Raw genomic sequence first — 17300 nt, 5'->3', positions numbered from 1 at the left:
CACTTTGTATTTCCTTCTGTGAGTATTTTGTTTCCTCTTGTAAGAAGGCCTGAAGCGTACACACTTTGGTCTTTCTTCTTCTTGAGCTTCATGTGGTCTGTAAATTGTATCTTGAGTATTCGGAGCTTTTGGGCTAATAACCACTTATCAATGAGTGCATATCATGTGTGTTCTTTTGTGACTAGGTTACTTCACTCAGGACAATATTTTCTAGTTCCATCCATTTGCCTAAGGATTACATGAAGTCGTTGTTTTAATAGCTGAGTAGTACTCCAGCTATAATCTGACTCTACTGTGCTGTGAAAGTGATGCACATTCTAAGAGAACCATACTTTGGATTGTGAATGTGCTCATTCCTTGGGCTAGCAACATACTAGAAGAAGCTCACGGATGCTAAGCTGTGACAGAGAGAGGCAGCTCAACTCAGCCATACAGCCATGCAAGGAAACAGCCATCACTAAGCTTGATGCCATGGATGGGGGATAGTGGTGCCTTTGTGTTTTACAATACAACACACTTATGGTATGGTATCAGGTGTAACCCTGGTGTAAGCAAGGGATATTCATACCCAGCAAGGAACCAACACACATAAACATTTGGGCACAAAGGTGCCCACTAGGCACATGGAAGCTATGCCTAGGGTGGCAGACGGTATGGAATGAGACAGGCATACTGAAGACTGCCCTTGTATCTGCCACTCATGGCCACTGGAACTCCCAATCTCCATTCCTCGGGTTCAGTCAAGGTTGGTCCTGAAACCCATGGCCTTCTCTTCCTCATCTCCTGACACCAGGGGATCCTTCTAAGAACCTGCCACATCCCTCTGTCAGAGCATCCTTCTGAACTGGCCTCGCTGAGCTACTGCTACCATTCAGCTTGCCCCCGTCCCTTACAGCCCAGCGTTCACACCAGTCCAACAGCTTCGATCACACCATCTGGGACACACAAACTCTTGCTCCCAGATACCACTCTGTCAACTGCCTCCTGGACCAGCTCTCATTCTAGACATTTTCTGTCCCTGTGTACTTGGTACAACTGGATTTGTCTTCTGCCCCATCTGCTGGTCAAACTGTAAATGGGAAAGAACAAATGTGAGAAGCCATAGATCCAGATGGGTAAAATGATGGGCCTATCACATCTTGAGGGTTCAATCAAATGGAGGGTATTCCATTTCCCCCCGTCAATCCCACAATGTGGAAGAGATGTTCTCTTTACCCAGGGACCAGAGACGTGCCCATGAGTGCCACACCCAAATCTGATCCTAGGACTGCTGAAAAGAAGGAAGATTGAGAAATGGGAGTAGAGCCAGATGCACGGGGCTAGGGAGGACTGTGTTCAAGGTATAGAGGGTTATGTGCAGGTTTCTCAGGTGCTTACGAGCTAGGGGTGCCAGGTCCTTGGCAGAAGAAGGGCAATGATAGCTCTGACCTGCCTAGCACCTGTGCAAGCCAGATCTCTGCCCCTAGGCTTATCTCTCCCAGTATGGCCTCACACCTGCCAATTCAGGCTGCCTAGCCAAGAAGTGGTGGAAATAGACAAACAAGCCAACTATTCAGAGTCCTGGACACGATTCTAGAACCATTCCCTTTTGGATCTTAGGGAAAGCCACTTCCAGTCTGGATCCTGCCTCCTCTGCCCCTCATCCCTCTTTGTTCCTTCTCAACATGTGGTTGTGCACACAGCCCTGTGCTCAGCAAGGGCTCTGAGGCTGCTGAATTCCTGTGAATTAGGCTGTTCTTGAGGGTGTCACCTATGCACTCACTGTCAACCTTCCTAAATCTCCCCGTCACTAAATCCTCCCTCATGGTTAGCTACTTACAAAGCATGTCAGAGCCACCCCTCTACAAGAACAGTTCCCTGGCTGGGCAATCAGCAGCTTTCTAGATTTGGGTGAGCAGAGCAGACCTAGGATCCTTGTTGGAGATGGTTGGGGGCTTTTCAGTCTGTCATCATTGCAGTTTTCTAGTCTTTGGTTACATTCTTTCTGCCATCAGAGTCACATGTCTTGTCACAGCTAATGAAGCTGATATCTCCTGACCATCATGACTGCCATGGCCTAGGGCAGGCAAGGTGCTTGCATTACCTTCTTGCTTTAAGGGGAGACCCAGTCCAAGGATCATAAGCTTTGAGCTTCAAAACCATGAAATCATGGGTAGAGGTAGACGGAAGACAGTGGACAGATACAGAGGAAGAAGAGGACAAACAAAACCCCCAGAACCTGAGGAACACCCCCAGAAGGCAGCCCTGACAAAGGAGAGGCATAGAAGCAGTCACTCTCCTCTGCAAGCCAGCCCCGGCTGACTGGGTTGACCTTCTTTTCTGAAAGCCAGACAGTATTGTTGAGACAGAAAAGCATTTTGTTCAGGGGCAGGCCTTTTGCTGCCTCAAGTCAGTCATTCTCAGCAGCTCCTGTAAGTCGTGTGGATCAGAAAAGCCCTGGGACACCTGCAGCAGCTACAATAGCAACACATATCAGTTTTCTAAACCAGGTGTTTGGTGGCAAGGCGGAAAAGCTGGCTGTGGACGGTAGAGGGCGGTGCTGACCACGCATGTGAGCGCACAGACCTTCCTTGAGTTTTGTCAGCTTTGTCAGCAGTACTCCAGCTAGTTAGACCCTCCTGTGCCCTGTGCTGGGGCTGGGGGTGGGGCGGGGAGCAAGGAGTTGCTTGCTCAGTAGCCTTCAGCTACGAGCATCCAAAAGCAACTTCCTGAAGAAGTTAAGCAAGCATTGGGTGTTTAGCATTTGTGCTAAGCTGTTGAAAAGGCTCTTTGTCACCTCTGACTTCTTCCTGTTCCTTCCACACAGATGGAAGCCCAGAAAAACAGACTGATGCAACACGCGGGTGCACACTGCTGAGCTGGGCCAGGTCTTGGGATTTGATACTATGAGAAACCAGACTGTCCTTTCCGTATCCGCCCATCCTGAACATTCCCTTCCCATCTCTCTTCAGGGGAGAATTGACGTGCAGTTATCCTTAGGCCAAGCCTCTGATAGATATTAAAATAGCACTAGTCTGACGTTGTCTCAGGTTCTCATGGCACAAGTTCTTGATGTGTACCTACACCCATGTCTACATGTGTGCACTTATGTGTATGTACATGAAGGGGTGGGTGAATATGTATGTGTCCATGTGAGGGTAGGCATGTGTGTGCGTGCATGTATGCACACGTACATGCATACATACATATGTGTGAGTACAAACATGGGTTTAAAGCCCCACCATGCCCAAAGCCCAACTGGTCAATGATCACATATACTCAGTGATAGTTAGTCACAATTACCTGCCTGATAGTAGGTGGAAAGAGAAGAGAAGAGATGTATGCAAAAGGAGGCAGACGGTTGTATGCCCAGGAGGCATCAGCCTTCAGTGAAGGCTGGACACAAAGACACCATCTTCTTCTGTCCTTCTGCGATCCAGGCAGGCAAGGTGGAACTGAGACTCTTCTAGTTACAGGCTCCAACCCCAGGGAGCATCTTGACCCTTTTCCTGTCCCTCAGAGGAGAACCAGAACTGAATGTGCCTAGAGTTCTAGCACACTTCCCCCTCTGCCCCAGTGGAGGTCTTGGTGTAGTGTGACTTAAACATTCTGCAGTTAATAACTAATACCTGAAATTAATGCGGCAACAGTTACTTTTTAACCAGCTACTACCCAAATAAAGGACACAGAGACCCCTAGAATTATAATAAGCTTTAAAGAACCAGAGCTGGGCAGATATCAACCCTCTACACTATTTGTCTGCTTTCATGTCTTGAACCCCAATGTATTACTCGCCATATGTTTCATTTGCACTGCTCTTGCTTCATCAGGCTAGCCCTCACAGACACATGCTCATGACCCGTATTACCCATGGTGACTTCCTTCTTCCTCCTCTCCTCGCTCTCCTTCATGGTCCCTACCTTACACCCCAAGCCCAGGAACCTTTGTCCTGCCTACCTCACTTCTGCTCAGCTATAGGCTGTCAGCAACTTTTATTAACCGATCATGGATAATTTGAGTGCAAGATTTGCACAACGAAAGCTGATGTACATGAAAAGTCATTCATCTTGGGGCAACAGAGTTTACTGGGGTACAGATTTAGCATTTGAATACATAGCAGCACCAGACCAACCCCTCCAGTCTCCCCAGAGCCCTGGGACATGGAGGGTGTTTATTCTGGGCAGAGGGAAGAATACAGGGTCCACAGCCCTGCAGAATTAGATTGGGATCCGTTCTGTGCTGCGTTCTAGCTAGGAGCAGCACTTAAACTTGCTGAGCGTCCTCTCCTTTATCTGATAATTGATAGCCATATACTGTAAAGATGTAAAGTGCCAGCCAACTACTGGTGATCAGTCTTCCATTCAGATATTAGCCTGCCAGTGAGCCATCGTGCTTCCCTAAGGTGCAGGGAACAGGAAACAGCAGATAATGGAGTACAAACAAGGAAGGACACGGTTTTTCTTTGACAGTAACGATTATATCAATTCTTTTTAAGAAAAAAAATTAAGAAAGGGTCTCAGGTTGCCCAGGCTGGCCTTGAATATAACTTTAAACTACTGGATCTGTTGCCTTCACAAGTCTAGTGCTGGGATTACAGGCATGGGCCACCATGACTGCTTTTATGTCATGCTGGAAATTGAGCCCATAGTTTCATGCATGCACTCACATAACTCTGAGATATTCTAGCCCTCTTTTTAAATGTTTTGAAATCTATCATCATCATCATCGTCATCATCATCATCATCATCATCATCATCATCATCATCATCATCAATGCTCCGCTTTGCTGATATGACAGGCAGAGGTGCGCACTGCCTGGAGGTACAGCACATGCTCCTGATTCCATCCTTGCCTTTGTTCCTGGGCTCTTGTACCACAGTAAATGGCCAGGTCCTTTGGTCCCTGGTACCTCAGTCTTCTCATCTGACCTTCCCTGGAGACCCAGCTCCACCAGAGCAGGAATCTTGGGGGGCGGGGGGGTCTGAGTCATCAGAACATGACTTGGGCATAGCTGTTTTCTTTGCCTCCACATAGTTCACTGAATAGACTTCTGGGTTTGATTCAAAAGCAGCCGCTCAGCAGGTCCTCCTGCAGCATCTCTTTACTGGGGTATCTAGAACTGAGGACCTTACCCTCTACCTTCTTCGTGGCTTCACTGTTCCCTGAAAGCAACCCAGTCTCCCTACTTTAAAACTTGAAGCACCAGTTTTCTCTCTCACCTTTTTTCCCCACACACACACCCCACCCCTCAGAACATTCTGGCAGAGTAGGAGGAGCCAAGCAGCTTGGACTCAATCCTGAAGTCAAATCCTGCTCTGCTGTAACAGGACACCTCTGACCTAACCCTAGCTTTGAGCTCCAGCTTCTTGATATTAGCATGTGGATGAAGTAACCACCATAAAAATTCTGAGGCATGAATAAGATGTGCGCCCCGACGGCAGGTGGGCAGCTACAACCTGCAGCTCTGCTCAAGTGCTGAACAGGCTGCTGTCCTCAAGTGCTTAGAAAAGAATTCTAGTACTGGGTTTTTTTTTTCACCCTGCATAAAACAAAGTCATTTGCTGAAGCTCCTTATTTGATCCAGGCATGGTGGTTCCTGGAGAGCTGAGGCAGGAGGATCAAGAGATCCAGACCTGTCCAGGATGCATGCGAAGACCCAGTCTCAGAAATAAAATTTGAAGGCTGAGAAAATGGCTCCATGGGTAAAGCACGGAACAAGCATGAGATCCTGAGTTTGGAGTCTCAACTTCCATGCAAACAGCTTAGCATGACCATGGAGCTGCTGGGGTGGAGGCAGGTGGATGCCTGGAGCTCATTAGCAAGCCATTCTAGCCAATCAGTGAGCTCAGAGAAGAAGATGGAAAACAAATGAGGAAAAACTCCTGATGCCAACCTCCGGTCTCTGCATGCACATACGCCAGGACACACACTTATTTTCCTTACGTTTTCAACAGTTTGTGTAGAAGTCAAAACCTGAAGTGCAGGGGTTGGAGTAAAACAAAAATAAAAGCCTTTTAGTGCTCTATAGAGATCAGGCTACTTAGCTTGACTCTGAGGAGCTTGGGTTTCTCCCCTACCTCAACCCCATTGCCTCTCGCCTTTCCGTTCCTTACACCTGTGTTGACTTCTTGTTTCACAGGCAACTTCAGCAGCAGCAGGCAGAGCTGGAGGTACACCAGCGAGACGGGCTGTCATCATATGACTTGTCTCAGGTGAATTTCTGGGAAGTTCTTTTCTGGTTGACACTCAGAGGACTGAGAATTAAACTCACCCCAGAACTTGACACCCTCCCCCCATCCCAAGACACTCAGCTCCATTCAGCCTTGGGGTGCTAATGGAGCTCGACCCCTGCTTCCCTACAGTCGTTCCTCCTTCCTGAAGTGAGCTACAAGAGGCAGAATGTAGGTAGTGAGCAGTGGTGAGCAATGGTTAGCCAGCACTGAGCATCTCTAGGGGACAGAGGGAAATTGCAGGGTGGGCCCCAGGCTCTCACACAGAAGCCAACAAAAGCAGGCTCTGGGTGTAGATTCTCTGACCTGCTAGCCACCTCTCTCATCTTTGCCCCGTGCCTTAATGTGTCTGTTTCTGTCATACTGTGTCCTTTCCTTCTCTTATCTCTTCTGGTCCCTCTTCTCTCCTTTGTTTGTCCATGCTTCTGACAGCTGACCATCAGAAAAAATGGCATGGGGCAGTTGACATGGGTATCTGACCTTCTTCCCAAACTAACCTTTAGGTTCTCTTCCTGATGTTTACAGTAGCTTGGTCCTTTTTCATTTATCCCCAAGAGAGTGTCACTGTAGCTGCAATGATATGCCTACGACACTTAGTTCACACCCCCCCAACCCAGGTGCCTTTGAGCTTCCTGGATACACTCCCAAGCTTGCAAGAACAAAGAAGCTTTGAAATGCTAACTCTTCCACCTAGAGGGACTATGTGGAGGGACAGCAGGTAACTCCTAGAAACCCTATGTGCCTTATGTGTGGATTGCTGCTGTGTTTTATGTGCAAACAGGTCCCGGTACCCAACCTACCCACTGGTGTTCATGAGGCAGGGAAGCCTGTGGAAAAGGCAGATGCGATCTTCTCCCAAGAGAGAGACCCTCGTTTTGCTGAGATGTTTGCAGGCATCAGTGCATGTAAGTGTGCTAACAGTAAGTGGCTGTGAGCTTTACGGTGCAAGGTTTACAGTTGTTTGTGGACTACCTGGAAATAGCACCCTAGAGAGAGAGGGCAAGTAAGTTGATTTTTTATGTCATTGCCACAGGCATAGAAAGAACCCATACAGGAGTCAGAACAGATTCTCTGTATTCCCATCCCTGTCTCACCACCAGTGACAATCTCAGGCTGTGGCATCTCGTCTCTAAAATGTAAAGGGTCAGAGCAGCTAATCTGATCCATTACCCAATGCCTTAGTCACTGGTTAGACTTCAGCACTGTAACAAAAGTACCTAAGAAAACAATTTACAGGCGAAGAGAGTTGTTTTGATTCTGGGTTAGAAAGGAAAGTTAGAAAATTGCGTGTGTGTGTGTGTGTGTGTGTGTGTGTGTGTGTGTGTGTGTGTTTGCACAAATCAGAGGGAAAATAAAGTAAATGGCAAGAAAATAAGAATATCAAGCCTGATAAGTCAAGATGATCTCCAAGGACTACAGGTCGATAACCCTCCAATTAACATGCTGTCAAAATTCAACATAATCAAACAAACGGGGTGAACTATTCAACCCTCAGGGGCAAGTGATGAAGATGCTTGTCAAACCCAGGCATACCATGAACTCTGAAACACAGAAAAGCCAATGTAGTCACAGCACAATGTAATGTCACTGCCACAGGCATAAAAAGAACCCATACAGGAGTCAGGACAGATTCTCTATTCCTGTCCCTACCTCATCACCAGTGACAACCAATCTCAGGTCGTGGTGTGAAGAAACTGACAAAATCAAAGTAGGTGGAGCTCAGGATGCCTTCCTTCATTTTCAGCCAATCAAGTAGGTGAAAACAATAAGGTGGGGAAAGATTTAGAAGACTAAATAATTTATACACATTAATATGCACATGTATATGATTGCATGTGGGCATATACATATATAAACTTATAAGTACTGTGTGAGCACAGAACAGCAATGTGTTTATTACTTACCACCAAAACACATGAGAAAAAAATAACTTGCCTTTTATAGTAGTAGTGGATTGTCTATGTGTCTGTCACTTGTGTGGTGCTGGCGAATGGACACACTAGGCAGAGCTCTACCACTAAGCGACACCCCCAGCCTTTGGGGATTCTATTTATAGACAAGATGGCATCCTGAGTCTCCTTTACCCTGTCAGTTCTAGCCTCGTCTCCTCCTCATTTGAGCCTTGCTATTTATGTCCACCCACTCTCAAGGCTTGAAATTAGACTAGGGATTGAGCTCCTGTTCCTTCAGGAGGCCCCATAGCTGCAATATGACAATGACTTTCTTTAAAGCCCGAGGGATGGGAAAAGGATATTTGGTTCCTGTGTTGTCTCCCAGTCCCAGGCCCATGGGCTTGATCATCAACAGCCCAGTACTGCTCACACCTGCCTGGCAAGCTGGGCTCTGGGAGGGCACACATGTGGCACAGTCACTGCCTTGTATCCAGCCTTGACCCCCTTCCTCCCACTGTTTTGAGTGTGATTATATAATTGAGACATGTGGGCGTCATGATACTCCAGGGTCACATGGTACACATGGAGCCAAGGGAGGGGTGCACACTGCTGTATGGAGGCTGCATCCATTCACATTGGATCCCTGCTTCTCATGTCACTACCAAAAGCAGCTTCCTTCGTGTGTGAGATCTTGATACTCTGCCCGTGACCTGAGCCCTCTTAGCCTTTTTCTGCAGGTGACATGATTGAGCAGACCTCACCTTTCTGTGTCCTGGGTGACTCATTGTAGCATAGGTGAGTGTTTCCTGTCTCATGAGGTGCTCAGTCTGAGACCCTGCTGGGAAGTCAGGCAACACTTTCCAGCTGCCCTGGCCAGTCAATCTGAGGTATCCCTGGTGATCAGGTCGGGGAAGGCACACTGGATTGGATTCAAGTTGGTTCCTCCCTTGCTGTCCTATGACCTGGGACAAGCAATGCCTCAGTTTTTTCATTTGTAATGAATGAAAACAAATGTGTAAGCTATTTGGTTTTTCCCAGCACCATCCTCGGTAAACATTTTACTTATAATAGCACACAGAATCCTCACCATAGTCCAATAAGAAAGAGACCGCAATTATCACCTTCTTTCAGGTGGGGAAACGGAGGCAGGGGAGAGTTCAAGGAGCATCCCAAGTGACCTCTCTGTGACACAAAAGGCCAAGCATAGGTCCAAGGCCAGGCAGCTGAGGTTACCCTGGGTGCCCTCACCTCTTTGCACATTTCCTAGGGTGTACTCCCCTATGAAACAGAAGGACTAAATACAAAAGTACCTTCCCACTCTTGAGGGCTTGCCTTCAGGGCCATTCTAGGAGCCAAGAGCCTAAGAGAGCACATGCAAAGGTGAAGGTGAGGAGACTGTCCTATGTGGATCTCCTGAGTTCCCACCCATGTGGGGTGTTCCCTCATGGCCTGCAGCACCAGGGGGACCTTCACATGAAACTCCTATGGTTTTCCTAGCGGAGAAGAAGATGATGAGCTCAGCCTCAGCATCCGGCAGCCAGCAGATCTACTCCCAAGGAAGTCCATTCCCTGCCGGGCACTCGGGCAAGGCCTTCAGGTAGGTGCCAGGGAGGGGATTGGTAGGAATAAAAGTCTGAGTGCCAGCATAGGCTCTGTGACTGAGCAGGAGTCAGCCATTCCTGTACTGTGGGATAGAGCCAGGATGAGACTTTGGACTGCTATCTGTGTTCTATCAGCCCTCTGTAGGCACTGGGCTTCAGTGACTCTCAGACACAGAATATACTGATCTTCTTTGTGATCCTGCAGGAAAAAGGGGAAGGGGATGGTTTATAACCAAGATCCAGGTAGGGCCCCATTGAGAAGGTAGCCAGAACTGCCCTGTTCTCTAATTTGCTGAGTCCATGACCAAGTGCAAGGAGAAAAGGTGGTTCGTCAGATCTTAGCCTCGGCCTTATGAACCATTCAGGGGTTCAGGAGGGTGCCTGGCTATAAGCATCAAGGCATGGGATAGTTCACTGAAGAAGCTTGACATCACCACTGAGGGCCAGACCTGGTTCAAGTTTCTTCTGGGAAAGCAAGCAAGAACCCAGGAGGACTGCCAAAGGATAGGTCAGTAGTCCTCCGGGAAGACATCCTCCTGTGTCACAACAGATACCCCTAAGCTCCCTAGAAGCTTCACATGCACCAGGCACAGTAAGGCGGTACCTTTCTTACATCCCAGTTGAGCTTGGCCCAACACTGAACAGGGCTTCAGAGATCCTGCAGGGAACAGACAAACCCAGTGCCCAGAAATTACATTGACCACAAAGGGATAGGAATCTCCCTTCCTTGATGTTCTAAGAACAGATTTCCTACATCAGCAGCAGGTGTGACCAGCAGCCCTACGGAGGGCTGGGCACAAGGGCCTGCACTTTGTTCCAAAAACCCCAGGCATGGGTACAGCTGTCCCCATTAGTCAGCGTCCTAAGAAGAGCTGTGCAGGCTGAGGCATGTGTTGAAAAAGAACTACAAGGAACAATGTCCAGAAAATGTCCTCTGAAAGAAAGGGAGACGCATAGGTAATGTGACCAAAGTAATGGGTATGTATGATAGTGGCAGAGTGAAACCCATGACTTAGACAATAGGCTTGGTTGCCCTCATCTGTAATCTCAGCACTCAGAAGTCTGAGGCAGGAAGACTCTCATGAGTTCGAGGTCAGAATTTATTATACACTATATGATTACTGTAGCTGTTTTTTTAAAGGAAAAATAAAGAAGTCATCCTCTGCAGGGCATGATGGCACGTGCTTTTTATCCCAGCACACAGGAGGCAGCAGACAGATCTCTGTGAGTTCAAAGCCAGCCTGGTCTGTGTAGTGAGTTCTAAGTCATCCAGAGCTACATAGTGTGAGCCTCCCTTGAAAAAACAAATCAACAAAAAAGAAAATATTCTCTGAGGCATCCATCTGGAGGAGGTGGGAAGGAGCGGACACGGGCGTGAAGTAAACTCATTTAGGAAGACACACATGATGTTTGAACAACCGAATTTGCTTTACAATCTGTAAGGAGTTGGAAAGCATATGAAAAGGTTAGAATACAGTTAATAAAAGTCTTTCTTTCCAAATCCACTGAAAAACCTACCTCTATGAACAACCTAAAGTTAGATACAGCCCACTGCCTCACTAGATGCATTTACAGCCTGTCCTCCCCTCCCCAGCACAGACCGGGGAGATAGCAAGGAGGGCCCAGAGCATGCATGTCATCGAATTTTCTAAATTCGATGAGTTTAGAGCTCGAATAGCCCAAGAGGCTCCTAGAAGAAGCCTGGTAGTAGAGTGTCAGGGCATCCTCATCAGGCATGCAGCAAGCTCCACATTGTTATACATACTACAGGTGCCTAATAAAGGCACACCAAATTAATTCATCTGAAGGCAGAAGAAGCAAGCCATCAGCCACATACAGCAGCCTTCCATTCCCAGGTTTGTATTTGTGTTGAGACTGACAGCTTGCAGCCTATGTCCAGAGGCTGTAAGCTTTCTTCTCAGTGCCCCAATGGGACAAATTAACTAAAGCACAAAGAGCAGGTAGACCAGAGTCTGATTTGTATTCTGCGACTCGTGTCTCTTCTTGGAATGAAATCTTTTGTAGAGAGCTGGGAGTGTTCAGGGAAAGAAGGTGGTGGGCAAGTGTAAGAGCTGCCAGATCCTGGGGGAGAAGGAGCCTGAGAATAGAAGCCAGTAAGGACCTCTGGGCAGTGTGTAAGAAGGGAGATATCAGGAAAGCAAGGCAGCTCAGAGTCTTGTAACAGTTTCAAGAAAGCAGGCCATTTCCTGGGAATAAGTATTTTTTTTCTCCTAGCTCTTCTGTGGTCCATGTGCCTGGAGTGAATGACATTCAGTCCTCCTCCTCAACGGGCCAGAACATATCCCAGATCTCCCGGCAGCTGAACCAGGGCCAGGTGGCATGGACAGGCAGCCGTCCACCCTTCCCAGGGCAGGTATGAGTGAAACATGGACCTGGGTACCCAGAGTGGCAGAACACCCACCATCTACATTTTAGTTTCAGCTCTGAGGGTAGGTCAGTGCTCCCAGGTCCTCAGGAGCCCTCACCATCCATAGGGCACTTCGAGAGCTGGATCCCCAGCATTTACACCAGGTCTGATCATCACCCTCATTACAACCTCCTGTTGGGAAATGGAACAGGAGGTTGGGTACCCAAAGGTTCTCCATTAAGAGCAAATCCCTCATCACTTTGAAACTCTGGAACTACTATGCCAAGAGGGCCTGTAAACACCCAACCATGCAACCAACACTCCTAGTTCCCTGGAAGGTACTGGAAGGATAGGTCTTATTCAGCTAAGAGGTCTCCATAAATTGAACTTGGAGAAGCCAAGCTATTGTAGCCCTCAAAGTAATGTTAAGCAGCTCCATCCCAAGTCTCCAGGGACAGAATTCTGCCCAACTTCCCCACTCCACCCTGCACTAGTGAGGGAAGCAGGGCCTGCTGTCCCTGATGTGATCTCAAGGGTGGGGCTCAGTGGGGAGCTCGTTGGTCCTGCCTCTTTCTGTCCTGATCATAGCAAATCCTACCCTAGCCCAGCAAGACGCAGTCATCTGCCTTCGGAATTGGATCAAGCCACCCCTACCCAGCCGACCCTTCATCCTACAGTCCTCTCTCCAGCCCAGCTGCCTCCTCACCAAGCGGAAACGCATACCCCAGTCTTGCCAACAGGACTCCAGGGTTTGGTAGGTGAAGGATGAATGATAGAAAGAATTTATGTTCTGAGCATCATTTGTCCAGGGGCTAAGCTCACCCCAAGGCTGCCAGAATATAGGGCAGGGCCCCACAGTGTCCCACACTCTCCTATCTGGCTACAATCAGAAGGGCCTCGGGTATCCTAAGTCATAGAAGTATATACCTTGACCTTGTGATTCAACATTGCTATTTCAAGTCACAAGGCCTCATTCTTGTGATATGACCTGATTGCTAGTTTAGCCCCATATTGCCCAAGGCAGAGACTTTTGCATTCCAGAAGTTAAAGAGTCTCCATTCAGAAACCTGGAGAAGCCTGGAATGGCCAGGTGTGTCAATAAAACCAGAAAGTCCCTTGTCTGCAAGGTGCATTTGCTATTTTCCTCATTCTGAGACAAAATACCAGACAAAGGTAGCTTCGGGAGGCAATGGTTTATTTAGGCTCACAATTTGAGGGTCAGTCCATGATCATGGGAAGGGTCCCATTGTAGCTGCAGTCAGAAAGCAGGGGATGAATGCTGGTGCTCAGCTCACTTTCTCCTTGGTATTTATTTCTATTTCCACAGCCCACGGAATAGTCATGCCCCGCAGTTAGGGGAGTGTTCCCAACTTAGTCTAACCCGTAAACTCCCTCATGCACATGCACTCCCAGAGGCTTGTCTCCTAGGTTAATTCTAGATTCACACTAGGGTATCCTATCTCATGCGACTATTTCCTTGTTCTGTGAGAAAGGCCTAGGCCATAATGGGTGCCGTGGCTGTGGCTGTGTCCTCTGTTTCAGTCTCAGTTGTTCTTTGTCTATTTGATATATACCAGCATCTCTCCCAACACCAAGATCACACACCACAGAAGGGGAGGTCCTGCCTGATTCCTCATACTGCAGTCACTGGGTGACATCCAAGAGTGGGACACCCAGGAATTGTCTATGCAGACCCATCACCCTTGGGTGAGCAGGAAGCCAAGCCTAAACTCCCTCATTTCACTTGTCAAGTTAAAAGCTTCCATTTAAGTGGTTCACCTGTCAGTCTTATGGGAAGTGCCCCTCCCGTACACTAGCCTATCATCAGACAGTGCAGTTATGAGCTGTTCTTACCTCTCTTCACTTCCACCACTGACAGTAATGCTTCTGCCTCAAAGCCCAAGGTCTTGGCCACAATGTCCCAAGACCTCAGGTTTGTCTATTCCTATCAGAACTAACAGTCCCCCCAGCATAAACCTTATTTATGTGTAGCACACACGTTGAGCCTTTATATGTCCTCACCGGGTCACCAAGGTTTTATGTCCTTATGGTCACACATGGGTGTGAGAAGCACAAATTTGTCAGCCAGTTTCTCAGTCAGCCAGGACCTCAGCTCTGTTGCAGCCTGAGGACAAGGACCTTGGTTCGCAGGATAGTGCCCCTCCCTGCTTTCATGTGTAGTGTTTCCCTTTGTCTGAGAGTAGTGACCCAGACTTACAATGATTCAGCCATCTTTCATGAGTGCCAGGCCCAGTACCAGCACGGGAGACAGGAAGAGACTGGGCTGGCCCAAAGAAAGGCTCAGGCTAGAGCACAGTCAAAGTTATAGGCAGAGATAGAAGAGATGGGTAACAGGAAGAAGAGAGACACTCCACAGATCTTCATGGAGGCCTTGGGGAGAGGGAGAATGGTTACTTCTTTTACAGGGTCAGGAAGGTCTTCAAAAGAGAGGTAGATGGCGTGTACCTCTGGGAGGAGTTGGGAGCATCATGTGACCATGACAAGACAGGTGGGCAGGCTCCTCCCTGCCCCAGCAGTCCAGTGCCTTAATCATGTGCATTTGGCCCCTCTCCATGAAATAGTGGCCAGGTGCTGAAAGTGTAAGAGGAGTAGGACGCTAGGCAGAAGCCACTGGCCAACTCTAATGACCATGAACAGGTCACACACTGGGACTTTCAACTCAACCAGTTGTGCTACCTGTTGCCAGCAGCTGGTCATTACTAGGTACTTATTAGACACTGCTCAGGAGGTGTCCACTGGGTGTTTCAACATGTTTGAATTTATTTAGCACTTACCTGGCCATAAGGGAGAGATCATTCTTATTCCCATTTCAGATGAAACAATGGAAACCCAAGTTCTCCTAACACAGTGGGTCTCAACTTTCCTAACGCTTGACTCTTTAATACAGTTCCCAATATCGTGGTGACCCCCACTCCCAGCATAAAATTATTTTTGTTGCTACTTCATAACTGTTGTTTTGCTACCGTTATGAATCAGAATGTAAATTTTCAATGTTTTCCAATGGTCGTAAGTGACCCTTGAGAAAGGGACATTCAAACCCGAGACAGGGATCATGACCCACAGGTTGAGAACCACTATCCTAATGCATCAGTGGTGGAACCAAGAAAGGTTTAAAGCTGTGGCCCTCTGCTCTCTGCCCTGTGCTTCCTATCTCTTTGGACCCACTCCTCAGAGAGTAAGAAATAAGCAGAAGAGATAGCCACCACTATGTCCCTTGGTTTGTGATAATGAGAAGGGTAGGAACTCTGCTGTGCAGGTGTAGCAGGGACTCTGAGGCAGAAAAATTAGGACTGAGGAGTGCAGTGTGACCCTACGCTCAAGGCATCACACAATGACTCCAGAAAAATACTGGTGGAGCAGGAAGCAGGAGCAGCATGTTTGAGGGGCTGGCCGTGAGAGTGACCAGGGAAGGAAATCAGAACAGAGATTGAGGAGAGAGGGACAGAGCCCAGCCGGAGGGGAGGAGCCACCATCTCAGGAGGCAGCATTGCCTCACAGGGCTGAGGAAACCTACCTCAGTGGAGAATTGTATCTTGAGAAGGTGGCTATGTGTCCCTGCTACTAGATACCTCAGAATTTGCTGTCCAGGGTTTCAAGAAGCAGAGTCCTACTGAAGGGGGTGACCTTGGTCAAGGTCAGAGGAGAGAGTGTATGATTAGAAAGAGGATCTGGGGGAGGGGTTTACTGTCAACCTCACGGGGTGGAGGAAATTGTAGAGGAGAAGTAGAGCAGTCTCCATTAATGGTCAGTTTCATTAATTATTAAATAAGCATGAAACAGTTAAAGCAGGCCATGCAGTGTACGTGCGGTTGTGAACACCAGCTGAACCCTGCCTGTGGGCATTCTGGGGCTCCATGGATACAACCTTGGGACTCGTAGGGGACACTGGCAGCAGCACCTTGCAGCATTACAGGGGAATTAGGATTCCTCCCTCCCTCCGTCTATTTCTTCCTTCCTTCCTTCCTTCCTTCCTTCCTTTTTCCTTCCTTCTTTTCTTTCTACTTTCCCCTATCCTGACATCCATGAAGTCTACATGTACAAAAGGCACTTTAGACCATTTTCCTTGATACCTACAAAATGGATCTATCTATAGGAATTATTGATTAGGTCTTTATCTATTTTTCTTTGCTGGTCCTGTAATGAGCCAGGTGACATTATTATATTAGTCCACTCTCTTTTAGATGCCCGTGTTTAACCTTAACTTTAATTCTCAAGGCTATACCAAAGACAGTGTAGGCAGGGAAACTGAAGTCAAGTTTCCTTTGATGCTTCCCTAGTAGATAGAGACAAGCCCTAGAGCCTGTGGAGTGAAAACAGGACTTGTCCTTCACATTCCCCTTGCCCATTCACAACAGCCTTCATCCCATCCTCTGTCACCTCCACCAGTTACCCTTAAGTGTGTCTGAGCACAGCCCCAAAGGGTTAGGAACACTGATTTGTGTCCCAAATGCTTTTGAGACTCAACCTTAACCCACCAGAGTTTAAACCAAGTACCTGCATAGTCTCTTCCTCAGGGATTAAGTCATAAATATTGAATGCAAGTTCCTGCTGGGAGCATCTCTGAGGTGTTTCCTTTACCTCAGTAGAGTAAGGCCTCTTAGGAAGGAAGGAAGGAAGAAAGGAAGGAAGGAAGGAAGGAAGGAAGGAAGGAAGGAAGGAAGGAAGGAAGGAAGCCAAACCTGAACTAGTGGGTAAGTAGGTTCAGCGAAGAAACTTGCGTACATAAGAGACTTGGGCTTTCTTTACCTTATATTGCCATTAGATGTTAAAAGTGTAAGCATGCAGAGTCTCCCTGAGCTTTGATATAATGCTCAAGGGAACTTCTTTCTGCCTGAAGAATTATCCCCACACCCACAAAAAAATAGGACTACCTATACTAAATGAATAGAGAGGGGCTGAGAACAGTTATGGTAGCGCTACAAGAGCAGGCAGCACCAGGGTCCTGAGAGGAGGAGAAACACTTAGTCCCAGTATTTCTCCAGCTATGGGGTTAGACATTTATTAGTTTTGGGGCAGGGGCTGTGCCATCACCCTTTCTCACCCTTACTGTCTAGCTCAGCAAGGTGGGATCCTGGACTTCAAATTCCTATGTCCACCCAAGATTTCCTCTTTAGAGAAAAGAGGAGAAGAAAATGAGTTTGGGGATACTGGGAGTGAGCAGAACGTAAAGATGATGGTCATTACGACCCCACTGGCAATACAGTTAGCA

At 47.8% G+C, this 17300-nt stretch overlaps 1 protein-coding gene across 11 annotated transcripts in view; it reads left to right on the top strand.

Annotated features, from left to right (window-relative positions):
- The window catches only part of Arnt2 (aryl hydrocarbon receptor nuclear translocator 2), a 161807-nt gene that overhangs the window by 131718 nt on the left and 12789 nt on the right, over nt 1-17300 (top strand). For 9 of the 11 annotated variants that reach the window (XR_015667084.1, NM_012781.4, XM_087629815.1 and 6 more), the window contains 5 exon segments: nt 6119-6191; nt 6991-7114; nt 9599-9698; nt 11938-12076; nt 12674-12824. Coding sequence is in view for 10 of the 11 variants with exons in the window: in NM_012781.4 (NP_036913.3) it covers nt 6119-6191; nt 6991-7114; nt 9599-9698; nt 11938-12076; nt 12674-12824 (587 nt within the window). In the remaining variant the exon portion in view is untranslated. 11 annotated transcript variants of the gene reach the window in all.

The sequence above is a fragment of the Rattus norvegicus genome, chromosome 1, assembly GCF_021556685.1.
Source record: "Rattus norvegicus strain SHRSP/BbbUtx chromosome 1, alternate assembly SHRSP_T2T, whole genome shotgun sequence".
Classification (NCBI taxonomy): domain Eukaryota; kingdom Metazoa; phylum Chordata; class Mammalia; order Rodentia; family Muridae; genus Rattus; species Rattus norvegicus.
Note: the sequence above shows the minus strand (reverse complement) of the source record. Positions and strands in the feature narration are given on the sequence as shown.